The sequence below is a fragment of the Nycticebus coucang genome, chromosome 4 (genome assembly GCF_027406575.1).
Source record: "Nycticebus coucang isolate mNycCou1 chromosome 4, mNycCou1.pri, whole genome shotgun sequence".
Taxonomy (NCBI): domain Eukaryota; kingdom Metazoa; phylum Chordata; class Mammalia; order Primates; family Lorisidae; genus Nycticebus; species Nycticebus coucang.
The window spans coordinates 145,261,993-145,289,856 of record NC_069783.1 but is presented as its reverse complement, the minus strand read 5'-3'; the positions used below and the strand labels follow the sequence as shown (position 1 = coordinate 145,289,856).

At 43.8% G+C, this 27,864-nt stretch overlaps 1 protein-coding gene across 2 annotated transcripts in view; it reads left to right on the top strand.

Annotated features, from left to right (window-relative positions):
- The window catches only part of HPS4 (HPS4 biogenesis of lysosomal organelles complex 3 subunit 2), a 38,377-nt gene extending 13,611 nt beyond the window's left edge, over nucleotides 1–24,766 (top strand). For both annotated transcript variants that reach the window (XM_053589790.1, XM_053589791.1), the window contains 8 exons: nucleotides 11–105; nucleotides 2,131–2,203; nucleotides 4,155–4,191; nucleotides 4,884–4,980; nucleotides 5,573–6,491; nucleotides 18,499–18,631; nucleotides 19,098–19,206; nucleotides 21,761–24,766. In XM_053589790.1, coding sequence (XP_053445765.1) covers nucleotides 11–105; nucleotides 2,131–2,203; nucleotides 4,155–4,191; nucleotides 4,884–4,980; nucleotides 5,573–6,491; nucleotides 18,499–18,631; nucleotides 19,098–19,206; nucleotides 21,761–21,932 — 1,635 coding nt within the window. In that variant the 3' untranslated portion in view covers nucleotides 21,933–24,766. The remainder of the gene's footprint in view (nucleotides 1–10; nucleotides 106–2,130; nucleotides 2,204–4,154; nucleotides 4,192–4,883; nucleotides 4,981–5,572; nucleotides 6,492–18,498; nucleotides 18,632–19,097; nucleotides 19,207–21,760) is intronic.
- Nucleotides 24,767–27,864: the final 3,098 nt, after the last annotated feature.

The window sequence follows — 27,864 nt, the reverse complement described above, 5'->3', positions numbered from 1 at the left end:
GTTCGAACAGGTGGAGCCCCTGTTGTTGCTGAAGGCAGCCCTCATTCTGCAGACCTGCCAGCGCTCACCTCACGTTCTCGCTGGCTGCATCCTCTACAAAGGACTGTGAGTAACGCCAGACCCCTCTCCTCCAGTCCCATCCCCCTGGCGCAGAGCTGACCGTCAGCTACCTCCAGGTCGTGGTGGGGAGCTCAGTTTCTGGCAAGTTCCAAGTGGTCTTGTTTGGCAAGTATCAGGTAGTATAGATTGGATTTAGGATATACACCTGTCTTTGAGCAAAGCTGGGAAGGTAGAAATTGTTTTGTTGAGGAAAGAGTTAGGAATATAAAAGGGGTCCGTGTTTACTCTTTGTATGGGGCATGCTGTACTAGTTCATGCTACAAAATGCTAATGTAAAGCCTTCAGTGTCGTCAGCAGCCAGTGTTGTAAGTCAGGGGTACAGAAGGGGCCTGCTGTGGCCTTCCTCCTGCTGCTCAGGCCTCTGGGCTTGCTGTGGCCCAGCTCAGCAAAGCAGTGTGAGGGGCTTTTACTCAGGCTTCTGCAGGCTCTTGTCTGGGTCCACGTCTTGGTTGGGCTCTGAGAGGGCCAGCCTTCTTCACGCAGTTGGAGGGCCTCTTCATGAGCCTGAGTGCCTGAGAGCCACTCATCTTCCAAGGCCTCTCTCCTCGTGGAGGGTTTGCTCTCACAGCCCAGGGCAGACAGGGACATAGTGTTGTGCATAGAGCTTCCTGTCAACCAGATGACTGTGCCACTGGAGGAGCTTCCTGTCCTGGCTTCTCTTCTTGCCAGCCGTGTGCCCTTGGACAAGTTGCTAAGTCTCAATTTATTTTTCTGGGAAATAGCGATCCCTTGTGGCAAACGAAGTGAGATGACAGATGTGGAAGGAGGGAACAGAGTCCTGTGTGTGTGTGTGTGAGAGAGAGAGACAGAGAGACAGACAGACACCCTCTTCCTTTCGTGCTATTCTCATCATGATGGTTCTGAGTCAGCTGTGGGGCTTCTAAGCTCTCTGGTGACATAGCTTTTTGTTCCCTTTTCTTACTGTATATTTATTTATGTATTTAAATTATACAGCCAATCCATGAACACATTGTCAATGTAAAAAAAGCCAACTAATAGAGAAACACACGGAGCACAATTTCAAAGTCTCTGCTCTCTGCCCTCTCAGCCTGTCCTAATCATGAGCAGTTTGGTGCGCCTCCTTCCTTCCATCGTGCTGTCTGTGTGTTTCACCCACTTGATGTATATGCATATACTGATTTTATTTTTACTGTCTACGTACTGTCGAGTAGTTCTTTTTTTCTTTCTTTCTTTCTTTTTTTTTTTCTGAGACAGAGTCTCACTTTATTACCCTCGGAAGACTGCCATGGTATCACAGCTCATAGCAATCTCCAACTCCTGGGGTTAGGTGATTCTCTTGCCTCAGCCTCCCGAGCAGCTGGGACTGCAGGCACCTGCCACAACGCCTGGCTATTTTTTTGTTGCAGTTTGGCCATGGCCGGGTTTGAAACTGCCACCCTCGGTGTATGGGGCTTGCACCCTACTCACTGAGCCACAGGTGCCGCCCCTGTCATGTAGTTCTTTGACTTAGTGTGTAGAGATTTCTTTACCAGTCCATATTGGTCCACTCATTCTAAGGAAGGCCCCACACTTTTTGGTGTTTTGGCTGTGCCGTGATTTACTTATCTCCTTTCTTGTTGATGGCCATTTCAGTTGTTTACTCATTTTTTTCCTAATGTTTTTACCATTTTCCCTATAATGAAAATTATTTTGCATACATCTTGTTATAAGCTGAATTAAAGGGTCTGGACATTTTATTTTATTATCTTTTTTTATTGTTGAGGATTCATTAAGGGTACAGTAAACCAGATTACACTGTTTGCTTTTATTAGGCAAAGTCCCTCTTGCAATAGTGTCTTGTTTCCAAAAGGTATGGCACACACCAAGGCCTCACCAGGTGGTCTGGACATTGTAAATGCTGGTAGGAACTTCCAGAGATTTCCTCATAAGGGTTTTACCAGTTGAAACTTCCACCAGCCTCATTCCACAGGTTCTTGTCCACATGGGCTGTTAGGCACCTTCAGTGTATTTCTTCTCATGATGTTTTTGTTCCTATGTGTGACCTCCTAGGATTGTCAGCACCCAGCTGCCGCCCTCTCTCACTGCTAAGGTCCTGCTTCACCGAACTGCACCTCAGATCCAGGTATTGGGAAGCCCATCCTCCTGGCTGGAATGCTTTACCCAGAGCCCTGGTCACTGTAACCAAGACCGATCCGCAGGCAGGAATGATGAGGAGTGGTGGCCAGGGGGCACTTGTGTCACTTAGTCTTATTTTAAGACCCCAAGTCCTTCACGTGGCTTTCCTTGGGAATGAAGCCCACTGGTGAGGCTGAAAGAAAATGTTTGCCTCTGCATGCTGCGTGTGGAGAGTTGGTTTTTCTTCAATCCAAATAGATATCTGAGAATTTAACTTCTCGAAAGGACAGCCTTTGTGTCAAAGAGATACTACATTTTTCAGAGACAGACTATAAAGTGTTTTTATTTTAGTAAGACTTAGGAAAACAGAAACTTTTAAAAACTTTCATTTTGTATTTATTTAATTATTTTTATAATGAAGAAAAAAGGCATACGTGCTCTTCAAGAATAAAATTACCCACATCTGGAGTTGGACGAGGCAGAGATAATCACTCCAGCATCTGACTGTTCTCTTGCAGTCCTTTTTTTTCTTTTGTGTATTTTTTTTATATGATGCTATGGTTCCCAAAGTGTCATAAGGCTCTCTTTTTACACTTGTGAAATCAGCAGACACTCACAATGGTGGTGGCTCTATTCAGGCTCTCTACTCACTGTTGGTAGGGGTGTCAGTCTGAACAGCCTTTCTGGTAAACAGTTTAATAATGGGAGTATTAAGGATACTCTTTATTTTTTCCTTATAAGTCAGCTTATCAGAATCTATACTAAGGAAATAATCTAATTGCTGATAAAGATTCATACTCAAAACTTTATCACAACAGGCTTTATGAAAGTGACAAATGACATAAAACTGAAATGTCTAAGCTAGGGGTTGGCAGACTAGCCCGTGGGCCATCTGCCTACAAGTTAGGCTGCTTTCAGAATTGAGTAGTTGGGTCTAGAGATCATATGAAGGCAGAAAAGATGTTATCTCCCCCTTTACAGACGTCTACTGGCCACTGGTATAAGGCAGGGGAATGACAAATTTACTCAGACCACTTTCACCTTCATAAAATTATAAAATTTAAGTCAACCATTTAAAATGGCCAAAGGTGTTTTCTTACAGGAATCGTCTGTTTTTATTTTAAGCATAAACATAGAATTTGACATGATGTGGTCTCAGGAGTATAAAAGAATGCATAAAGAAAGATGCCCAATACTGATACTATTAGCCTAGGGATGAGGAATTATATATATTTCTTTAAAGAATTTTTATTTCAAGCCTAGGTGTGGCTTAGTAACATGAAACATGATTTTAAAAAATTACCAAAAAAGAAAGCAACCCATATTGTTTCTTAAGAGTGAAAGTCATTTTGGCCAGAAGAGTTTTTGTCTGGTTTTTGCTTTGTTTTGGTGGATCCTTTTATAACCTTTGGGTTGGGATGAAAGATTTTGTTTATTTATTTTTTGAGAACATCCCCAGGTTTCTGTCCTTGATTATGAACCAGAATAAATAAGGGATACCTGGTGTAGCACTCTGTTGAAGTCAATCCTTTATAGTAAGAGTTTTAGGATTTTCAATTTTTGTTTGAATGGAATTCATGTGAGCTCTATCTGGGGCCCATGGCAATTGTGTCTCTGTTCTAGAATATGAGCTTCCCAAAGGTGTAAAAAAATGGATCATTGCTTGTATTCCCGGAGGGGAGAGGCTGAGACAATCAGAACATAAAGCTCAACATGAGTTTGGGTGGAGCTGCTGCCTTACAGCCTGTGTGGGCCTGGGCCCTTGCCTCCTCCCAGCTTGGGAGGAGCGAGCAGCCTGGGGGAGCTTCTTTTCCATCTGTGTGGCTCTTAGCATGTGGTTGGGACAAGTGTTCTGGACCTGGCTAAGTTTTATGAGCAGATGGCACAGTGCATTCCTGATGGTTGGGTCAAGAGGAGAATGTGGTGCCCGGTGCCAGCTTCTCTGTGTTTGTTTTCAGAGACTGCCTACAGGAGGGGATGCCCCACAGGAGCCTGGTAAGTTGCGTTGGCACTTTTTCATCTTGAGAATGGTGCTTTTTTATGCTACCTGTCCCTGTACAAGTCATGTGAAAGGCCAACCAGTTCCATTGGCTTTTTTTCTCTGCCCATAAGACTAGGAAAATGGCTGTGGTAGAGCTTTAAGAATGGAGTTACCTAGCAGCACCCTGATTGTAAAGCTTGTGGTTTTAGACACGCCTTTCAAATCTCAGCTTTTAGGTCCTCCTTACTCAGCATTGTAAGATTGTTCAGATAAATGCCAGGGGATCATGATTGGGAGAGGGTAGCAACTGCCAGAAAGACCTCTTGCAGGATGTGGAGAGGTCCTCAGGAGAGTCATTTTGTTTTGTTCTGAAGCCTAAGTTGGGGCAGGTCTGTTCGTCAGTTGAGTGCTTTTTTCTACCTTACATCTTTTTTTTTTTTTTTTTTAAAGTGCCACTAAACTTTCTTCCACCAAACATCCCCCTTTCTCACAGTTGGGAGACATGTTTCCTGCAGGGGCTACGTCCTTGCTGGTCACAGGAGTTAGGGCTGCAGTTCTGTGGCTTGTGTACTGGCTGAGGAATGCATTCACAGTGGTGCTCCCCGAGCTGGGGTGGGGGTGGATGCATCACCCCAAGAGCAGCTAGTGCCACTCTGTCTGCTCTGGCTCAGCAGGGGCCCCTCTCCATGTTGCTTTGCAATTCCAGGAGCAGCATTGCCCCCGAATGTCCATATTATCCCTGTTTTTGTGACAAAAGAGGAATCCATCAGTCTCCGTGAGTTTCCAGTGGAACAGAGGACTAGGTAAGGGAACAAATTCATAGGGGCCAATCTTGAACACACCAGAGAGACTCCCTCACGTGGTTCATGGGAATAGACCATCATTCCTTAATTGCATCTCTCCACGCTCTGTCTTATAAGTGAACATCTGGAACTTGAGTACATTGATAAGAGACAGTGTGGTGTAGTGAGGCAAGAGTGGGTTTCATATCCTAGATCTCTTAGTTAACAGCTGTGTGACCTTGGGCAATTGCAGTCCCTGCCTGAGCCTCAATTTTTTTTATCTATAAAATGAACTCAGTAATACCTCGTCCATGAGTTCATGAGTCTATGTACCTATGGTATTTCATTTGGTATAGGGCCTGCCTCATGGTAGACCTTTCAAATGTGGGCAACTCTCAAATAGCAGGCTCTGCCATTTCCAGTAGGTGATCTTTGTGTTACTCACTATGTGAAGCTCCAAGGGCCAGAAAGTGCCTTATTTTTACTCTGTGATTTGACTCCTGGCATCTTAGCCTCTCTGGTCTCAGGGAACCTCTTGACATGGATGTGTGGAAGGGCGCAGGCCCCGCCCTCCATTGCTGTGCCCCATTCTCATGTCTGTCTTGTTCACTAGCTCTCCTGCATCTCCAGCAAGGCTCCAGGACAGCTCAGCCCAGCACCCTCCGAAGGCTGGAAGCACATTTGCCCTGGAAGAAAATGCCACCGGGCATGTAGAATCTGTGGCCTGGATGTTGGCGACCACCCTGCAGCCTATGTCCCCTGATGAAGCTTGGCCGAGTGGCCAGAGGGAGAATGAACACTTGTTTGTACGTGATCTGGAGAGCCTTGGGCCCAATGAATTGCACAACTCTGCCAGGGGCCAGGGTCCTGGCCCTAGCTGCTCCCTGGTGAAGGAACTGGGCTTTCCTCATCAGGAGCTGGATCTGTCTGAAATCCACATCCCAGAAGCTCAGGAAGTGGGACTATCTTCAGATTGTTTTGCTTTTCCAGTTGTGTGTGTCCCAGAAGGCAGCCATTCTTGCCACAAAGAATCTGTCAGTGGCTCAAGCAACTCAGAACCCGTGCTGCCTGAGGATACATCTGCAAGCACCCTGCTCTCTCCCTCCGTTCCTGAGATGCTAACCCAGAATGGAGCCCCAGAACTGTGCAAAGATCTTCGTGGAAACAGCAGCCAAGCCTCTGGTCCCAGAGAAGACCTTTTCTGCAGAAGGACTAGCAGATCCTTGTCACTGCCTCACTTAGACCCAGGGCAGAGAGGAAGTAAGCTTCCTGCAGGAGAACAAAACATAGATCAGCGTGTGGATGGGGCTTGTGGGGGGCATGCAGCTCCTGGTCTGGAGAGCAGTGCAGGCTTGGCAAACTGTCGGGGTACTGGCCCCTCCGCAGACAGATTGGACTCCAGGAGAACCTCCTCAGGGTCCCGTGTGGGACTTGTGCGGATGAACCTCTACACTCACAGTGTTAAAGGGCTGGTGCTGTCCCTGCTGGCTGAGGATCTGCTGCTGGGAGATGGTGCAGCCATAGAGGAGGTGGTGAGTGTCCTCAGAGCCTCTCTGCCCTTGTGCAGCCTCTCCTGACCTCCTGTGCCTCCCTCACGGCACCAATGCACAGGGGCACAGATGAGGACTCTGTCTTCAGCTGTGTGACCCTGGGCACAATTTCCTTTTTTATACAGCAGGGGTGATGGTGGTACCCACCTCCTTGGGCTTTTGTGGGGGGAGTGAGAGTGAGTCAGGTGCACAGCACAGTGGTGGGTATGCAGGAGCCTGGCAAGTGTTGGGCTGCTTCTGCTGCTGCTCGTAGTTTCTCAGCATGCAGGCGTTGGAGGGAGGGAGGACCTAAGTTGGAGTTCTGCCTGTTGGTCTCTAGCGGTGTGATCTTGTCCGTAAGCCCGTGTCCCTCTGAGCCTCTGATTCCTCATCAGTAATCTGGGGGTGGTGACAGGCTGTCCAGTTCAGATGCAGTGAAATAATGAAGGAAAAGACCTCAAGTGTGGCCATCGTGTGCCACCCCTGCTTGTGGCCTCATTCCCTAGCCCGGGCAGCTCTAGTTCTGTACAGTTCTCCGTAGTGTGTGACAGCCTAGGTTGGGAGTTCCCCAGAAACCCCAGGTTTCCCTCTGTAGCCCTAGCATTGTTCCCGAGCCAAAGCTCCTTTCCAGAAAGTCTGGGCCATCTGAAATCCTGACTAGCTGTTAAACCATTCCAGCCCCTTCCCTGCTTAGAGCAGTAACTGACCCTCCTGGGGCCATGGCCCATGCTGGAGATTTGGTTGCTGCGGCAACAGCCTTGCTTTAGTAGGCAGGGAAAGTGGTAGCTGGAAGAACAGCAGGTTGAAATTGCTGCAGGGCAAATGGTGTCCTGGGGCTTACCTTGGTTTTATTCTTATATCTATATTATTCTAAGCTTATCTCATTAGCATGCAGGGCTTGTGACCCTCCATAAATGAGCAAGTCACCTTGGAACACAGAGGAGGAGGGAAGACTGCCGAGCTCCTTTCTCTGCACGAGCTCCTAGCAAGCCACTGCTGCTCTCCAGAGCAGTCCGGCTGGCTGTCCCCTTTCCACAGACCCCACACCACTGACCTGTGGCTTGTTGGCTTCCTGTGTCCCCTTTTGCCATAGCTGTGAATGACTTTACCCACCCCCTTTATAGCAACATAGGAAGTTATGATTGCAGCTTTGCACATCTCATCTTCCTGGCGATGCCTTGGTTTTCTTGGTCTGTTCTATACAGTGCCAAGCCTTAGAAAGGTTATTTTGAAGGCTCAGTGTTTGGATGCAGTAAAATGGATATAATACCTTTCTTTTTATCTTCCCCCCAGGAAGAAAAAAATAGCACAGGCTTCTCTTTGAAGAGATGTATTCTGCTAAATACTTTATATCTGTTATTTTAGCCAAGCCTTACAACAGTTCTGGGAGGTAGCCATTGTAACTCCCATTTTACCAGTAAGAAAACAGCCTCCTTTAGATCAAAAGACCATGTAACTGGTGCGTCCAGAATTCTTGCTTGTTTCTTCTCCCCTGCCCCAGCTCTCTGTCCCCCAACTGTTCTGTCCCACTATGATAGGTGGGAAGGTGAAGAAAGAAGGTAAGTGTCCTGCCTTCAATGGCTCTCGATGTGTTGGACATATCTCTTGGTTTGTCACAGCCCATCCATGTTGTTTTGACAACAGCTTCCACGGGCTTTCATGTACAGTAGTGTTTGATGCTGGTTAGGAAATAGAATGCAGAGTTTCTTCCTTTCTTTCTTTTTATTTATTTTTGAGACAGGGTCTCACTCTAACCCAGGCCAGAGCGCAGTGGAGTGATCATACTTCACTACAGCTTTGAACTCCTGAGCTCAGTGAATCCTCCTATCTTCTAGGTAGCTAGGATGATAAGTGTGTGCTACCACAACTGGCTAATTTATTATTATTATTATTTTTGTAGAGACAAGATCTTACTATATTGTCAGGCTGGTCTCAAACTTCTGATCTCAAGTGATCCTCCCACCTTGACCTCTCAAAATGCTGGGATTACAGTCACAAGCCACTGTACCCAGCCAGAATGCAGTTTTACGGGAGAAGAAAACCTAGTCTTTTCTAAAGACAGTAGGGGGTAACCAACTTTGATCAGCCTCCTGAACCAATCCAGGTACACACCAGGGGGCAGCATAGAGCCACTGATGGTTTCCTGCTCAAAACCCAAGATAATCTCATTGACCTTCAAATAAAGTGATCAGATCAATTATTCATTGCTACGATAGGACACTGAGCTGTCTGTGTAGAGCAGATGAGACATGAAGTTAGCATGAGAGTGTTATTATAAAACACTTCACAGTAAGACACCCCCCCCATTAGGAAATGGTCTCTGAGTGAATGCATGCTCCATGCATTGCAGCTTCTGCATGTAATAGTAGATGCTGACATTCAAGCTGTTTGCCTTTGCGTGGTCTAGAAGTCAGAAGATCCAGGAATTCGCCCGTTGTCTGTGTCTCCTAGAGCTGTTTTAAGGATCACATTCTGTACTAGTGTATCTCAGGGGCTGGCAAACTTTTATGCAAATGCAGTAGAACCTCCATATTGACCACCTCCCTACATTGACAACCTCCTTAAGTTGACCTGATTGTCATAGACCAGCTATGCACCTGAAGTACCTATCAGTACCGTTGGCCTAGTTCCTTATATTGACCACCTCTGTATATAGACCAGTTTGGTTTTGTTGTTTTTTTTTTTGAGACAGAGTCACACTATGTTGCTCTTGGTAGAGTGCTATGGTGTCACAGCTCACAGCAACCTCAAACTCGGGCTTAAGTGATTCTCTTGCCTCAGCCTCCCAAGCAGTTGGAACTACAGGTGCCTGCCACAATGCCTGGCTATTTTTTGTTGCAGTTGACATAGTTGTTTAGCTGGCCTGGGCTGGGTTTGAGCCCACCACCCTCAGTGTATGTGGCTGGCGCTGTAACCACTGGCTTGGTGCTATGGGCACTGAGCCTATAGACAAGTTTGTTACAGTCCCGTGGGTGGTCAAACTACAGAGGTGTATTTTTATCTTTGCTCAGTTATTCAACTCTGCTGTAAAGAGTATGTAAATAAATGGGGTGGTTGTATTCTGATAATATATTATTTATGGACATAGAAGTTGGAACTTCATATAATTTTCTTTTTTTTTTTTTTTTTTTATTGTTGGGGATTCATTGAGGGTACAATAAGCCAGGTTATACTGATTGCAATTGTTAGGTAAAGTCCCTCTTGCAATCATGTCTTACCCCCATAAAGTGTGACACACACCAAGGCCCCACCCACCTCCCTCCTTCCCCCTTTCTGTCTCCCCTCCCATAACCATAATTGTCATTAATTGTCCTCATATCAAAATTGAGTACATAGGATTCATGCTTCTCCATTCTTGTGATGCTTTACTAAGAATAATATCTTCCACGTCCATCCAGGTTAATACGAAGGATGTAAAGTCTCCATTTTTTTTAATGGCTGAATAGTATTCCATGGTATACATATACCACAGCTTGTTAATCCATTCCTGGGTTGGTGGGCATTTAGGCTGTTTCCACATTTTGGCGACTGTAAATTGAGCTGCAATAAACAGTCTAGTACAAGTGTCTTTATGATAAAAGGATTTCTTTCCTTCTGGGTAGATGCCCAGTAATGGGATTGCAGGATCAAATGGGAGGTCTAGCTTGAGTGCTTTGAGGATTCTCCATACTTCCTTCCAGAAAGGTTGTACTAGTTTGCAGTCCCACCAGCAGTGTAAAAGTGTTCCCTTCTCTCCACATCCACGCCAGCATCTGCAGTTTTGAGATTTTGTGATGTGGGCCATTCTCACTGGGGTTAGATGATATCTCAGGGTTGTTTTGATTTGCATTTCTCTAATATATAGAGATGATGAACATTTTTTCATGTGTTTGTTAGCCATTTGTCTGTCGTCTTTAGAGAAAGTTCTATTCATGTCTCTTGCCCATTGATATAAGGGATTGTTGGCTTTTTTCATGTGGATTAATTTGAGTTCTCTATAGATCCTAGTTATCAAGCTTTTGTCTGATTGGAAATATGCAAATATCCTTTCCCATTGTGTAGGTTGTCTCTTTGCTTTGGTTATTGTCTCCTTAGCTGTACAGAAGCTTTTCAGTTTAATGAAGTCCCATTTGTTTATTTTTGTTGTTGTTGTAATTGCCATGGCAGTCTTCTTCATGAAGTCTTTCCCCAGGCCAATATCTTCCAGTGTTTTTCCTATGCTTTCTTGGAGGGTTTTTATTGTTTCATGCCTTAAGTTTAAGTCCTTTATCCATCTTGAATCAATTTTTGTGAGTGGGGAAAGGTGTGGGTCCAGTTTCAGTCTTTTACATGTAGACATCCAGTTCTCCCAACACCATTTATTGAATAGGGAGTCTTTCCCCCAAGGTAAGTTCTTGTTTGGTTTATCAAAGATTAGGTGGTTGTAAGATGTTAGTTTCATTTCTTGGTTTTCCATTCGATTCCAAGTGTCTATGTCTCTGTTTTTGTGCCAGTACCATGCTGTCTTGAGCACTATGGCTTTGTAGTACAGACTAAAATCTGGTATGCTGGTGCCCCCAGCTTTATTTTTATTACAGAGAACTGCCTTAGCTATACGGGGTTTTTTCCAGTTCCATACAAAACGCAGAATCATTTTTTCCAAATCTTGAAAGTATGATGTTGGTATTTTGATAGGAATGGCATTGAATAGGTAGATTGCTTTGGGAAGTATGGACATTTTAACAATGTTGATTCTTCCCATCCATGAGCATGGTATGTTCTTCCATTTGTTAATATCCTCTGCTATTTCCTTTCTGAGGATTTCATAGTTTTCTTTATACAGGTCCTTCACCTCCTTCGTTAGGTATATTCCTAGGTATTTGATTTTCTTTGAGACTATGGTGAAGGGAGTTGTGTCCTTAATTAGCTTCTCATCTTGACTGTTATTGGTGTACACAAAGGCTACTGACTTGTGGACATTGATTTTATATCCTGAAACATGACTGTATTTTTTGATGACTTCTAGGAGTCTTGTGGTTGAGTCTTTGGAGTTCTCTAAGTATAAGATCATGTCGTCAGCAAAGAGGGAGAGTTTGACCTCCTCTGCTCCCATTTGGATTCCCTTTATTTCCTTGTCTTGCCTAATTGTATTGGCTAGAACTTCCAGCACTATGTTGAATAGTAAAGGTGACAGAGGACAACCTTGTCTGGTTCCAGTTCTAAGAGGAAAAGCTTTCAGTTTTACTCCATCCAGTAAAATATTGGCTGTGGGTTTGTCATAGATAGCTTCAATCAGTTTTAGAAATGTGCCACCTATGCCTATACTCTTCAGAGTTCTAATTAGAAAAGGATGCTGGATTTTATCAAATGCTTTTTCTGCATCTATTGAGAGGATCATGTGATCTTTATTTTTGCCTCTGTTAATATGGTGGATAACGTTTATAGACTTGCGTATGTTAAACCAGCCTTGCATCCCTGGGATGAAGCCTACTTGATCATGATGAATGACTTTTTTGATGATAAGCTGTAATCTATTGGCTAGGATTTTGTTGAGAATTTTTGCGTCTATGTTCATGAGTGAGATTGGTCTGAAATTCTCCTTTTTGTTTGGGTCTTTTCCTGGTTTTGGTATCAGGGTGATGTTTGCTTCATAGAATGTGTTGGGGAAGATTCCTTCTTCCTCAATTTTTTGGAATAATTTCTGCAGTACAGGAATAAGCTCTTCCTTGAAGGTTTGATAGAATTCTGGAGTGAAGCCATCTGGACCAGGGCATTTTTTGGTTGGAAGCTTTTTTATTGTTTCTTTGATCTCAGTGCTTGAAATTGGTCTGTTCAGGAGCTCTATTTCTTCCTGGCTGAGTCTAGGGAGAGGGTGTGATTCCAAATATTGATCCATTTCTTTCACATTGTCAAATTTCTGGGCATAGAGTTTCTGGTAGTATTCAGAGATGATCTCTTGTATCTCTGTGGGATCAGTTGTTATTTCCCCTTTATCATTTCTGATTGAGGTTACTAGAGATTTTACTTTTCTATTCCTCGTTAGTCTGGCCAATGGTTTATCTATTTTATTTATTTTTTCAAAAAACCAACTCCTTGTTTCATTAATTTTCTGAATGATTCTTTTGTTTTCAATTTCATTGATCTCTGATTTGATTTTGGATATTTCTTTTCTTCTACTGAGTTTAGGCTTAGATGGTTCTTCTTTTTCCAATTCCATAAGATCTCTTGTGAGATTGTTGATGTGCTCTCTTTCAGTTTTTCGAATGTAGGCATCTAAAGCGATGAATTTTCCTCTCAAAACTGCTTTTGCAGTATCCCACAGGTTTTGGTAGCTTGTGTCTTCATTGTTGTTATGCTCAAGAAAGTTAATGATTTCCTGTTTTATTTCTTCCTGCACCCATCTGTTATTCAACAGAAGATTGTTTAGTTTCCATGCCTTTGGGTGGGGTCGAGCATTTTTGTTAGAGTTGAGTTCCACCTTTAGTGCCTTATGGTCTGAGAAGATACAAGGTAAAATTTCAATTCTTTTGATTCTGTTGATATTTGTTTTGTGTCCCAGGATATGATCAATTTTGGAGAATGTTCCATGGGGTGATGAGAAGAATGTATATTCTTTATCTTTGGGGTGGAGTGTTCTATATGCGTCTATCAAGCACAGTTGTTCTAGAGTCTCATTTAAGTCTCTTATATCCTTGTTTAATTTCTGTTTAGAGGATCTGTCCAGCTCTGTAAGAGGAGTGTTAAAGTCCCCTGTTATGATGGTATTATCAGATATCATATTGCTCAGACTGAGTAAGGTCTGCTTCAAGAATCTGGGAGCATTTAAATTGGGTGCATAAATATTTAGAATTGAAATGTCTTCTTGTTGTATTTTTCCCTTGACCAATATAAAGTGACCATCTTTGTCTTTTTTGACTTTAGTTGCTTTAAATCCACATGTGTCTGAAAATAAGATTGCAACTCCTCTTTTCTTCTGAATTCCATTTGCCTGAAAAATTGTCTTCCAACCCTTGACTCGGAGCTTTAATTTGTCTTTTGAAGTCAGGTGTGTTTCTTGCAGACAGCAAATGGATGGCTTGTGTTTTTTAATCCAGTCAACCAATCTATGTCTCTTCAGTGGAGAATTCAAGCCATTAACATTTATTGAGATAATTGACAAGTGTGGTAGTATTCTATTCGTCTTATTTTGTGAGAGTCCATTGCTTAGTTTTATCTTTTGCATCAGTGTGGAGGTTAGGTTCTGTCCTTTAATTTCTGAGTTCTTACTTTGCTGCTGATCCATTGTGGTGGTCAGTGTGCAGAACAGGTTGAAGTATTTCCTGTAGAGCTGGTCTTGTTGTGGCGAATTTCCTCAATGTTTGTATATCCGTAAATGATTTGATTTCTCCGTCAATTTTGAAGCTTAGCTTAGCAGGGTACAGAATTCTGGGCTGAAAATTGTTCTGTTTAAGTAGATTAAAGGTAGATGACCATTGTCTTCTTGCTTGGAAAGTTTCATTAGAGAAGTCTGCGGTCAATCTGATGGATTTGCCCCTGTAGGTCAACTGGCGCTTACTCCTGGCAGCTTGCAGAATCTTTTCTTTGGTCTTGACTTTGGACAGGTTCATCACAATGTGTCTTGGAGAAGCTCGGTTAGAGTTGAGGCGACCTGGGGTCCGATATCCCTCTGAAAGCAGTGTGTCAGAATCTTTGGTGATATTTGGGAAATTTTCTTTTATAATATTCTCTAGTATGGCTTCCATTCCTCTGGGGCATTCTTCTTCCCCTTCTGGAATTCCTATAACTCGTATGTTGGAACGCTTCATAAAGTCCCATAATTCTGACAGTGAACGTTCTGCTTTCTCTCTCTTCTTTTCTGCCTCTTTTACTATCTGAGTTATCTCAAAAACTTTGTCTTCTACCTCTGAAATTCTTTCTTCTGCATGGTCTAACCTGTTGCTGATACTTTCCATTGCATCTTTAAGTTCCCTGATTGACTGTTTCATTTCCTTCAGCTCTGCTATATCCTTTTTATATTCTTCATATCGTTCATCTCTTATTTGATTCTGTTTTTGAATTTCCTTTTGGTTATTTTCCACTTTATTAACAGTTTCCTTCATTGTTTCCATCATTTCCTTCATTGTTTTCAACATGTGTATTCTAAATTCCCTTTCTGTCATTCCTAACATTTCTGTATAGGTGGAATCCTCTGCAGTAGCTACCTCATGGTCCCTTGGCGGGGTAGTTCTGGACTGGTTCTTCATGTTGCCTGGAGTTTTCTGCTGATTCTTCCTCATGGGTGATTTCTTTTATCTGTTTACTTGCCCTAATTTTCCTTTCAATTCCTCTTGCTCTTTAAGTTCTTGTGCCTGTGGACTAAGGGTTACAGGACCAGAAGGGTGAGAAGGTTTAAGAGCAAAAAAGCGATGAAAGAAATGAGGACCGAGTGATAAGAAAAAAAAAAAAAAATGAAAAAAAAGAAAAATAGAGAAAGGATAGTGGTTGGGTGAAAGGAATATTGACAAAAAGAAGAGAGGCACAGAAAGAGGGAGACAGAGCAATATAGGTGTACAGTAGGGTACTTTGATACAACCTTAAAAAAAAAAAAAAAGAAACACCTTCTGGGGGTGCCAAGTGGGGTGGTTCCCTTGAGGTCAGCAGCTCTTTGCTAACCTGATCAGACACAGTACCCCACCTCCACCAAGTAGAGAGGAAAGACAAAAATGCTATAAATCAAACCAAAACAAGCAAACAGAAAACTTTACGGGATAAAATTGGCTGGAAAAACCAAATAATAGTGGTAGAAACACTAACAAAAATAAGTTCTGATTATTGAAATAGGCAGCAATGGGAAATTATAATTAAACTAGAAAAATTGAGAAAGAAAAAGGATCTGTATGGAAAAGGTTGAACTTAAAAAACAAAACAACAATCTAGAACGTCAAAATAAACAAAAAAAACAACCAAACCAAAAAAAAAAAAACCAAACAAACAAAAAAACAAAAAAACAAAACAAAACAAAAAAAGAAAAAAAAAAAAAAACACACACGCAACCAAAAATAAAGCAGTATGTATATGGAATTGAATATTGTCTGGGCAACACGTGGTCTTCTGGGGTATGAGATGTTAATCACAGTTCTGATACGACTGGAGGCTGCTAGTTTCTCGAACCCCAGCAGGTAGACACCCTAAATCTCTCTTCAGCCCACTTAAAAGGCACTTTGAACTTGTTCACGTACTGAGCAGAAGCTTTCTCAGGGAGGTGCTTGTTGCTGGAATCACTGCTGAAGTGGCTATCCACTTACCCTGTGTGTCAAAACTGGTCTCCCTCTGCCCCCGAGGGTTAGGGCTGCAAGGCGGCTCAGACCCCGCCCTTAGGCTACTTGGTCGCTGGGTTACCAGCTCCCACCCAATTCCAGCTCTGCGACCCTGAGGGCGGAGCTTGCCAGGGCAGATCGCTCACAATGTCTGCCTGTGACCCAGAGCCAAACTCTATTAGCTCCGTCTGGCTCAGCGGCTCAGACTGGGGCCCTAGACAAAAGCCAAAGTTCTCCGTACTCCCGCTCAGGCTCTCCCCAAGGCAGTTCAGCTGAGTGCCAAGTCCAAAGACACCAAAACAGTTCACAGGTAAGGCCTTTCTGGTTTGCAGTCTCGCTGCTATTGAACTTACAGTTGCGGGCGGGTTTAGGCGGATTGAACACATGCGACCACTTGCCGGTTTTCCACTGTTTTAGTCCTCCTCTTGGGGTCCAGAAGTCTCTCGCTGACTTCCTGTATCCTCTCAGGGGTGATGATAGGCAGATCCCACCAGCCAGAGATGCCTGGAGTCCTATATCCCCAGACTCACGGTGCCCAGATGCAAGGAAGCTGTTACTCGGCTGCCATCTTGCTCCACCCTCGGAACTTCATATAATTTTCACACATCACAATATTGTTCTTTTTACTATTTCCCCTAATCATATAAAAATGTAAAAACAATTCTGAACTCTCAGGCTATACAAAAATAGGCAACAAGTTGGACTTTAGCCTACAGCCCATAGTTTGCTGACACCTGGTATATAAGAAAGCATTTGATTATCAAGTAAAAAATTGCCCATGTGTCATGGGACATAATATCTTATGATTAACTGTGTGTTTATAGTGAAGTGATTTTATCTTGACTGCAAGTTAGGCAGATGATTTTGAAAGTGGAACTCAGAGCCTATAGGTGAGCAGATGTTAGCATGGTTCACTCCCTGTTCCCATTGTCCCTTCCTCTGGGCACCAGCTTGAGACCAGGTTCAGCCAGGCCATGGTTTGACTTCTTGGTGAATGCTTATGTGTGCATGTGTGTGCAGGCATGTGCATGCGCATACACTCATATCTGTTCAAACACACTTAGCATCTATTGACATCAGTCTGGGTTAGGCTGTCTCAGAGATTTGAACAGGAGTTACTGTGATTGTCTGTCCTGAGCACACATCTCTTTACTTAACCCTGTACCCTCAGTTTAAACCAGCTCGCCTCTCGGTGGAAAGTGCTTGGCTGGTGTGCTCATTCAGTCGTTCACTCGGTAGAAGTTTGTTGAGCACCTTCTAGGAGGCAGGTGCTCTATCAGCGCTTGGGGATGCAAAGACGAGCGTGTATAATAAAGGCAGTAGTCAGACCTCTCGGCTTCAGGCTCATGGCTGAGATTTTCAAGTAGGAAAACTAACAGAGCCCCAGTTTACTAGCAGAGATATCACTTAGGCTTCGTGACCTTCACCTCAGAAGCACTATTCACATCTCTACTTTCTTACACAGCTGCTGAAAAGTAGTCCACCGACTAGTTACCGTGCTCATTAGACACCACTGCTCTTTGCAGTTTTCTTGATTTTTATTTTATGAATCTCACATTATGAATGTATCTACTTCTTTATTAATGATTATTTATGATTATTTTCAGTTTCTTGACTCTGAAAAAATGCCCTGCCTTAGGGTGGCACTTTAGCATTTACAAAGAGCTTCTGTATGTGTTATTTAAATCCACTCAGCAATCCTGTAGTAGTCCCATTCGCAGATAGAAAAAAAAAAAAAAAAAAGAAAGAAAAGGCACAGAAAATTCAGTAACTTGCCCCTAGACATTTGGCTGGGAGAAGTCTGGGCCAGGGACGTGGCCACCTGGGAGCCATCGGATGCTTGGGAACAATGGTCTTCTTGTGGCTTAAGCAGGCCCAGGTGATCCTGTTGTAGACTGAACCTGTCAGGATGGGACTGGTGTACTTAGCCCTAAATGGAGCTTGAAGATTAGTACTCACACATTAAAGAATGATGTAGAAGATTTAGGGATGCAAAAAGTAGTTCATGCTGTAATCATTTGGTTAAAAACTGTAATTCATTCTTTATGGTTTGATTACATTTTTATTTTATAAAAATGGGATTACAACAAAATGGTAGAGTCTAGTGTTTTCAGCTGTATTTATGTATTACTCATTTCCTGGGAGATTTTTAAAAATGCAGGTACTGGAGCCTTATGTCCTTGGCATCTTCCTCACCTGGACCCCTTCTCTGAACCACCAAGTACAGAAATTTTTGATATTTCCCAGTCCTCCCAAGAACGGTGCATAGCCCAGACCATTCTAGATGCATGGGAGAGAAGTTAACTTATGACATCCCTGGGGGACTCCTGTACCCAGGCCTGGGGGAGAACCACTAGGGGTGGTCCCAGCCATCTGTATTGTTTCAACATACAGTTTGGGTTAGGGCATGCATCTAGGGTATGGTGGCAGAGCCTGTTATTGGATGGTGAGGTGGGTGATTTTTCTTTGCTTTTTTCTTCTTTTAAAAATTGATTTTGCTCATTTCTATTTTTAAATTTTCCTACAATATACTCCTTAATGTAAAAAAACAATAAAACATAAGGGTGGAAGTTAGCACATCTCTAAAAACAGACAAAAGTGCTGGTCAGAGTCTATTTTACTAAAGCAAGTAGGCAGTAAGATATTTTTGGATGATTATTTCTTAACTAAGTCCTCGGTCCAGCAGAAAGCCCTCAGGAGGCCTGCTGAGCTTAGTCCTGCAAGCCCATCATGACTTACCCCTGGCCCTTTTGCAGTACCACAGCAGCCTGGCGTCCCTGAATGGGCTGGAAGTCCACCTGAAAGAGACTCTTCCCAGAGATGAGGTCGCCTCCACCAGCAGCACCTACAACTTCGCGCACTATGACCGCATCCAGAGTGTGCTGACGGGTAAGGAGCAGGCTCAGGTGCAGAGGTGGGAAGGGTCCAGCCAAGGCGCCAGGTCCTGTAGATGAGTGCGGAGGGGTGCTGAGGCCCCAGCACCATGGTGATGTGGCTGAGCAGAGCAGTCTAAACTGCAGTCAAGGCTCCCACTGAGTGTAGAATTCACTTGGCAAAGGCTTCTTTGCTCATTTGTCTTTGGTGTTTTCTCAACGTTTTAAGAGTAACTTACACATGTCCAAATATCTGTGATAAAGTCTGCTTCAGAATGTTGAGATCCCTGCTCAGAAACTGAGTGCTGCTTGTCCTTGGGGACCAGGGGTCTGCTCTCTTGCATGGTGGCCTTTGTTTCTGGGCCCTGGGTTTGCACACTTTTGGCCTAGAGCCATGCTCAGCCCCTATGTTCAGTCCTGGACTTGGGGAGGTTGGAGGGGAGTGGTCTGCTCCTCGCAACTTCTGTGTCCTCTTCTGGAAGGGAACCTGCCAAAGGTGGCCACCCCGCAGGATCGCCGCTTCCTCCAGGCCATCAGCCTGATGCATTCGGAGTTTGCCCAGCTGCCCTCGCTGTATGAAATGACCGTCAGGTGAGCCTTCCCTGCGTAGCTCTTACAGCTTGTTCTCCGTACAGGCAGTTCTGCTCATAGGAGCCACCTTCTGGGGGTCCAGGCTTCCTCACTGGATGACAGACATCCTAGTTACTCTATTTAAAGCCTTCCTCTGTCTGTCCTAATGCTGCCCTCATCCACTCTCACGCATTCATAGGTCATGGACTGCCTGGGTCCCTTCCTGCTTTGGATGCTCAGGGTCCAACAGAGCAAGGGTTGGACTTCAGGGTTCTTGCCGTTGTGGGCTATGTTCATTACCGAGAAAGGAGGCTCTCTCACCTGGCCAGAAATGGTGTTGAAAACACTGTTGACTTTCTAATTAAAACAAGTAAAACATGCTGATTATTCTTGTAAGGCTGGGGAAAATTAAAAAAAAGAAAAAGAAAGAAAAAAACATGCTGATTATAAAATCATTCAGCTGCTTAGAGAACAATAAAGTAAAATATTTTCCTCCCCTTCCGCTGCCCCTGGCTGTCACACACCCAAGAAATAATGACGTTTAACATTTTGGTGTATGTTATTCCAGGTTTTGTTGGTTTTGGTTTTGGTTTTGATTTTTTTGCATATAAAATATTAATAGTATTTTTATGCTAATTACTTTAATATTCTAGAAAAATAGGATCATACGGATGTCCTATTTTCTAGTTGCTTTTTTCACATTATTGCATGTCCTGAACATCTTCAGACTGTAATTTACAGTATTTAACCAACCAAATTCTGGTTTTTTTTGCTCTCTACATGCTTCTCGTATGAAACCAGAAACCAAAGAAAATAAGGCCTTTGGAGGGTCAAAAAGGGACTGCCTATATGTATTAGTCCATTTAGTTCTTGGAAGCCTGGTCAAGTGTATTTTTTTAGTCTTCATTTTATAGAGGAGGAAATTGAAATACAAATAAGATGTGTTCCGGGGTTACATTCTCATTACATGCAGGGCCAGGATTTGGACCACATCTTTCTGACTCTTAAAATCCTTCCCAACATGTTTCAATGTGAGGGGGCAGCATGCTGAGTGGGAGGGGCACAGATGCGCACAGGAACCTCAGTGGGTGATTATGGTGGTTCTAATCCCCTGTCACCTGCCACATTTAACTGCCTGGTATCTGCTGCTCAGTGCCATCTCCAGCCAATATTTCAATACATCTTTCTGTCATAAATGTGTCTTCTCTGGGTTTAATTCTGAGCTTCCCCAGGCTGGCAACGTAGATGTGATTTGCATCTAGAATCTTTGGTTTGGGAGCTGGATGTGTTGGGTATGTGTGTGCATGTGTCTGTTTTGTGGGAGGTGGAAACAAGTAAAATGTCAGCATCTGCTCTACCAGCCACCTTGTGGCCCTGCAGTATGTCACCTCCCTTGGAGCTGAGAGAGTTTTAGTTTGGGATGCATAGCTCAAGGCATTTGTTAAGCCATTATTTTAATAATAGTAATAGAACAATAGCTACCGTTTCTTAACCGCTCACTAGGTACTAAGCAATTTATATCTATATATATTTCTCTCTTTTTTGTTATTCAATCTCTTTTAAGGAAAAAAAAAACCTCAATGAAGGCAAATACTGTTGTATCTATTGTACAGGTGAGAAAGCTGGGACTCAGGCTCCGTAATTAAGCTCAGGGCACACAGCTAGGAAGTAGCAGGGCTGGGATTAGCACCCTGGAATGTGTGTCCCAGGTCTGTGCTCACACCTACCTGGCTACTGTGCTGCCCCAGGGAGAGGAGCTGTTCCTGTTGTTCTAGTGGGTGGTAGATGACACTTAAGCTAGGTGGCCCCCCAAGCCCTCGAGGCCTAGAAGGGGCAGCTGAAGGAGGATCACCTTCTTCTGACATGGAAAGAGATTTGAGGGAGGGGAGCTTTAGCAGACCCTGATTCCACCTTCTTTTCTTAGATTTGGGGAAACTGAGGCCCACTAGTTCAAGATAGGCAGATCTAGAAACCAGGTAGTCACCTGGCTCTGGAGTCAGTTCCTCCAGGCGGGTCCTCCCTTGCCCTCTATTTCTGTGTTCACAGGCTTCCTGTTGTTTCATCTCAGACCCACTCTTATTACCCTACTACCCGCATCCATCTGTCTGATGTGGACAGCAGATTAGACTCCTTGCTCAAAGAGAGCCGTGGCAGCCTCAGCCTCCCTCTCTGAGCCTCAGGGTCTGCCGAGTGGGGCCACGCCAGCCCACAGAGGCCATGAGAAGGGTAAGCAGAGACTGTCTGGAGAGTACGTTCCTTAGCTCCTGCCACATCAGCTAGGCAGGTGCCCAGCAGTTCCTTTGGTAGAATTATAACTTCAGTTGCTGTGGCTGCAGCTACCATAGACAGTTCAGCTGTGGACTGTCCCAGCATGTAGTGAGTTGAAAGGAGGGAAAGATGGTTATTAGCACTGAAGCCTGAAACTCCAGTGAGTAACCTGAATGCCAGGCCGTGACAGCTGCACTGTGGCACGTGGTGGCTGGGGCCACTGTGCTGGAGCCTTCACAGCGTTTTCTGTGTGGTCTCAGATGTGTAGCAGCACTGTCGGACTGTTGCCTTCTTCTCCCTCTGGCAGGAATGCCTCCACTGCTGTGTACGCCTGTTGCAACCCCGCCCAGGAAACCTATTTCCAGCAGCTCGGGCCTGCAGCACGGAGCTCCGGCTTCCCAAGTCCTCAGGACAGCGCCTTCAGCCTTGCCAGCAAAGCCAAGCAGAAGCTGCTAAAGCATGGGGTGAACTTACTTTGAACTGCACCCACAGTACGATGTTCACTATCCCAGGAGGTGACTAAAAAAGAATACCAGTGAAGGAAACTGAACCTTTTTTTTTTTTTTTAACAGAAAAGTTTCTTCTATTTTATTTTGCTTGGAATATTCACCTTCTTAGGAACTTAATGATACTCGAGTTTTTGTTGCTCCTTTTGCAGACTGGATGCATTTGTAGGGATGTGGCTCTTCTGGTCACAGACACAGAACACTTGAAAAGAATGCCATCACGTTGGCTGTGTTGGGGCCAGGACGTGCTGGCTCCCTATACAGAGAGGTACAGGGACAGTTAACTTCCCTGTCATACTAAGCCTGAGGTCTTTGGCATTTCCATCCCAGCTAGAACTGGTGCCACAAAATTACAGGTGATGTTTTTCTTCTAAAACCTGACTGTCCCGAGTGTTTGCTCAACTCAGTGAATGGGTAGGCAGCTTTGACTGCCTATTTGAGGACCCAGGTCTGTCAGCAGGTGGAACTGACGCCCTTCTCAGGTGGGTTTTCTCTGCTGCGCTCTGCTGGGAGACCTGGAGATTGACAGAGGGAAGCATTGGCTCTCTGAATCTGCTTTGTCTGGATACTCCTGGAACTAAACTCAATCTAGGGGCCTAGCTTTGGAATACCTGCAGGTGGGGCAAGTCTTGATAATGCAGGAGGGAGTTCAGGCTTTAGAGACTACTTTATAAAAGCCCTGGGGAGCCTGCGACTTGAGAATTCAGAGCAACAGAACCAAGCTGGGTTGCCTTTGCTTAGAAGAGGGCTGTGCAGCTGGTTTCTCTTGAGTATGTGTCCCCAAACAGGAGCTTACAGGTGTGTTTGGGTAAGAGCTGAACTGTGCTTCTCAGAGGGGACTGAAGCCACTCATTTGTGTGTGTTTGGACTGATGTGCTGCTCAAAACCTCAGTTCTATTACATCATAGAACTGGAAGTACCTGAGATTCCATTTGAGAACTGAGATGTTAATAGTGTCAGTGAACTGATGTCTGATGCTTGTGGCATGGTATCTTTCTCTTTTTTCTTTTTTTTTTTATTGTTAAATCATAGCTGTGTACATTAGTGCAATCGCCTGTACCCATTCTAAGATGCACCATAGATGTGGCCCCACCCATTACCCTCCCTCCACCAAAACCTCCCCCCTCCCTTCCCCTTCCTTGGCCCTTTCCTCATAGTCTTGTGCTATAGTTGGGTTATAGCCTTCATGTGAAAGCTATAATTTAGCTTCATAGTAGGGCTGAGTACATTGGATACCTTTTCTTCCATTCCTGAGATACTTTGCTAAGAAGAATAAGTTCCAGCTCCATCCATGTAAACATGAAAGAGGTAAAGTCTCCATCTTTCTTTAAGGATGCATAGTATTCCATGGTATACATGTACCACAATTTGCTAGTCCATTCGTGGGTCGATGGGCACTTGGGCTTCTTCCATGACTTAGCGATTATGAATTGGGCTGCAATAAACATTCTGGTACAGATGTCTTTGTTATATTGTGACTTTTGGTCTTCTGGTATAAACCTAGTAAAGGAATTATAGGATTGAGTGGCAGGTCTATTTTTAGATCTCTAAGGTCTCCAAACATCCTTCCAGAAGGAACGTATTAGTGTGCATTCCCACCAGCAGTGTAGAAGTGTGCCCTTTCCTCCACATCCATGCCAACATCTCTGGTTTCGGGATTTTGTTATGTGGGCTACTCTTACTGGGGTTAGGTGATATCTCAGAGTAGTTTTGATTTGCATTTCTCTGATGATTAAGGATGATGAGCTTTTTTCATGTGTTTATAGATTGTGCGTCGGTCTTCTTTGGAGAAGTTTCTCTTCAAGTCCCTTGTCCACCCTGAGATGGGATCACGTGTATTTCTATTAACAAATACGTTTGAGTTCTCTGTGGATTCTGGTTATTAGACCTTTATTGGAGGTATAACCTGCAAATATTTTCTCCCATTCTGAGGGCTGTCTGCTTGCTTTACTCACTATGTTCTTGGCCATGCAGAAGCTTTTTAGTTTGATCAGGTCCTAGTAGTGTATTTTTGATACTGCTTCAATTGCCTGGGGAGTCCTCCTCATAAAATATTCACCCAGGCCGATTCCTTCAAGAGTTTTCCCTGCACTTTCTTCAAGTATTTTTATAGTTTCATGTCTTAAGTTTAAATCTTTTATCCAGTGAGAGTCTATCTTAGTTAATGGTGAAAGGTATGGGTCCAGTTTCAATCTTCTACAGGTTGCCAGCCAGTTTACCTAGCACCATTTCTTAAATAGGGAATCTTTTCCCCACTGAATGTTTTTAATTGGCTTGTCAAAGATCAAATAATGGTAAGTAGCTGGATCCATCTCTTGGTTCTCTATTCTGTTCCAGACATATATTTCTCTGCTTTTGTGCCAGTACCATGCTGTTTTGATCACTATGGATTTATAGTACAGTCTCAGGTCTGGTAGCGTAATTCCTCCTGCTTTGTTTTGATTGCTCAGTAATGTTTTGACTATTTGAGGTTTTTTTCTGATTCCACATAAAACGAAGTATTATTTTTTTCAAGATCTTTAAAGTATGACAATGGAGCTTTGATAGGAATTGCATTAAAATTATATATTGCTTTGGGTAGTAGGGACATTTTTTTTTTTTTTTTTATTGTTGGGGATTCATTGAGGGTACAATAAGCCAGTTACACTGGTTGCAATTGTTAGGTAAAGTCCCTCTTGCAATCATGTCTTGCCCCCATAAAGTGTGACACACACTAAGGCCCCACCCACCTCCCTCCATCTCTCTTTCTGCTTCCCCAGTATGGACATTTTAACAATGTTGATTCTTCCCAGCCATGAGCATGGTATGTTTTTCCATCTGTTAACATCTTTGGCTATTTCTTTCCTTAGAGTTTCATAGTTCTCTTTTTTTTTTTTTTTTTTTTTGTGGTTTTTGGCCGGGGCTGGGTTTGAACCCGCCACCTCCGGCATATGGGACCGGCGCCCTACTCACTGAGCCACAGGCGCCGCCCCATAGTTCTCTTTGTAGAGATCTTTCACGTCCTTTGTTAGGTATACTCCCAAATATTTCATCTTTGGCACTACTGTGAAAGGAATAGAGTCCTTGACTGTTTGTTCGGCTTGGTTATTGTTGGTATATATAAAGGCTACAGATTTATGGGTGTTGATTTTGTAGCCTGAGACATTGCTGTATTCCTTGATCACTTCTGAAATTTTTGTAGTAGAATCCCTAGTGTTTTCCAGATATACGATCATATCATCTGCGAAGAGTGAAAGTTTGATCTCTTCTGACCCTATGTGGATACCCTTGATCGCCTTTTCTTCCCTAATTGCAATGGCTAAAACTTCCATTAAAATGTTAAAGAGTAATGGAGACAATGGGCAACCTTGCCTGGTTCCTGATGTAAGTGGAAATGATTTCAATTTAACTCCATTCAATACGATATTGGCTGTGGGTTTGCTGTAGATGGCCTCTATTAGTTTAAGAAATGTCCCTTCTATACCAATTTTCTTAAGTGCTCTGATCATGAAGGAATGCTGGATATTATCAAAAGCTTTTTCTGCATCAACTGAAAGAATCATATGGTCTTTATTTTTAAGTTTGTTTATGTGTTGAATTACATTTATAGATTTACGTATATTGAACCAGCCTTGAGACCCTGGGATAAATCCGACTTGGTCATGGTGTATAATTTTTTTGATGTGTTGCTGGATTCTGTTTGTTAGGATCTTATTGCGTATTTTAGCATCTATATTCATTAGTGATATTGGTCTATAATTTTCTTTTCTTTTTGGGTCTTTCCCTGGTTTGGGGAACAAGGTGATGTTTGCTTCGTAGAATGTGCTGGGTAATATTCCTTCTTTTTCTATATTTTGGAAGAGGTTTAGTAATATCGGTACTAGTTCTTCTTTAAAGGTTTGGTAGAATTCTGACGTAAAGCCATCTGGTCCTGGGCTTTTCTTTTTAGGGAGATTTTGTATAGTTGATGCTATTTCAGAACTTGATATAGGCCTGTTCAACATTTCCACTTCGTTCTGGCTAAGTCTTGGTAGGTGGCGTGCTTCCAGGTATTGGTCGATTTCTTTCAAATTTTCATATTTGTGAGAGTGGAGTTTCTTGTAGTATTCGTTAAGGATTTTTTGAATTTCTGAGGGGTCTGTTGTTATTTCATCTTCACCATTTCTGATTGATGAAATTAGAGATTTTACTCTTTTTTTCCTGGTTAGGTTGGCCAAAGGTTTATCTATTTTATTGATCTTTTCAAAAAACCAGCTTTTGGATTTATTGATCTGTTGTATCATTCTTTTGTTTTCAATTTCATTTAATTCTGCTCTGATTTTGGTTATTTCTTTTCTTCTGCTGCATTTGGGGTTGAAGTGTTCTTCTTTCTCCAGTTGCTTGAGATGTTGGTATCTTTTTCTTGAACCAAGTTTCCAAGAACTAAAAATAAATAGCTCCCCCACCCCCCTTTCTTTTTTTAACCTGGACAAATCTCTCTTTTCCTTCTCTGGCTTCAGTGTAGCTGGGTGAGGGCTCATGCTCAGGGTGGTTTGCCTGGGAGGGTGACAGGCTGTATCTTGCTGCTTCAATTAGCGCCAGCTTCAGTGTGGCTGGTCCAACATACCAAGCCTGTGTCACCCCCCCCCCCCTTTTTCATCTCTCCCTGGGGTCTCTCCTGTCTCTGGTTGGCTGGGCAAAAATGAAAGAGGATCCTCCCTCATGCTAGAGGGAATGTATGTTGTCCTACTCCTCTGTTAAATGCTCTAAGAAAAAATTCATTAGAGATTCTGTACCGTGGCTGCAGCTGCAGCTCTTAAGAAGCCAGCCACTGCAGCTGTCACCTCCAAAGCTTGTTGACTGTGGCCCAGAGGCTGCTAGAAAAGAGCTCAGCAGTCTTACGACTCTGGTATTTTAGAGGTTCAGGAGACTCTCAGGATATGACTTATGCCATAACTCTAGGCCCATACCCTCAAAATTAGACTCTGCACAGGAGTCACCCCCAGAGCGTAGGTCAAGGTGGCTATGGTGGTATTGTCCTGCTGGACACGCCCTCCTTTGGCCATATTTCCGCAGGGAAGGCAGCGTTTGCTGGACAGTCCGCCTGCCCTAGGTTCACAGTTGACGCTCAGAGTGCCATTGTCAATGATCCATGATCCATCCCTACTGATTTGTCACAGCAGAAAACACAGCAGATAGAGGAAGTGAAAGGTTCTAATTTGGATCAGTCCCTGCCAGCCATCTACCACCTGCAAACTGCTAAGGATGAAGTTCCCATGAGTGATTGACAGTGGCAATCGGATTCCCACTGGGAAAGGACTTGTGTTCTCTAGGGCCTAATCACACTGCCTCCTCTCCTGGAGGGAAGTGGCAAGGCATATTGGCTCTTGTCACCTCCATAGGGACAGCTACAGACAGTGGTAGCAAGGGGAGATCCGGCCCTTTCTGATGTCTCCCGTGCCATCCTTCCTAGTGTAACCAAGGTGCTCTTCCCATCCTCTCCAGTTGCTGCACTCCTAACCCCCATCCTGCCATGAGCAGGTTAGTAGCCGCACACAGTGCTATGATGCCAAGGCTGTGTGCAGTGGGCTGATTTGTGGCCCACAAAGACGCCAGGTCCCAATCTCTGGAACCTGTGAATGTTACCTTATACAAGAAAGTTTCTACAGATGTGACCAAGTTAAGAATCTAGAGCTGGAGCGATTATCCTGGATTGTCTAGGTAGGACCTGAATGCTATCACAAGTATGCCTATGAGAGAGGGGCAGAGGGAGGTTGTCACACAGAGGAGAGGGCTGTGTGAAGATGAAGGCTCAGGTGGGAGTGATGTGACCACGTGAAAAGGAAAGGAATGGATTTTGCCCTAGAGGAGAGTGTGAGCCTGTCAACACATGGAATTAAGTCTGGGGAGACTGATTTTGGACTTCTGGCTTCCAAAACTATGAGGC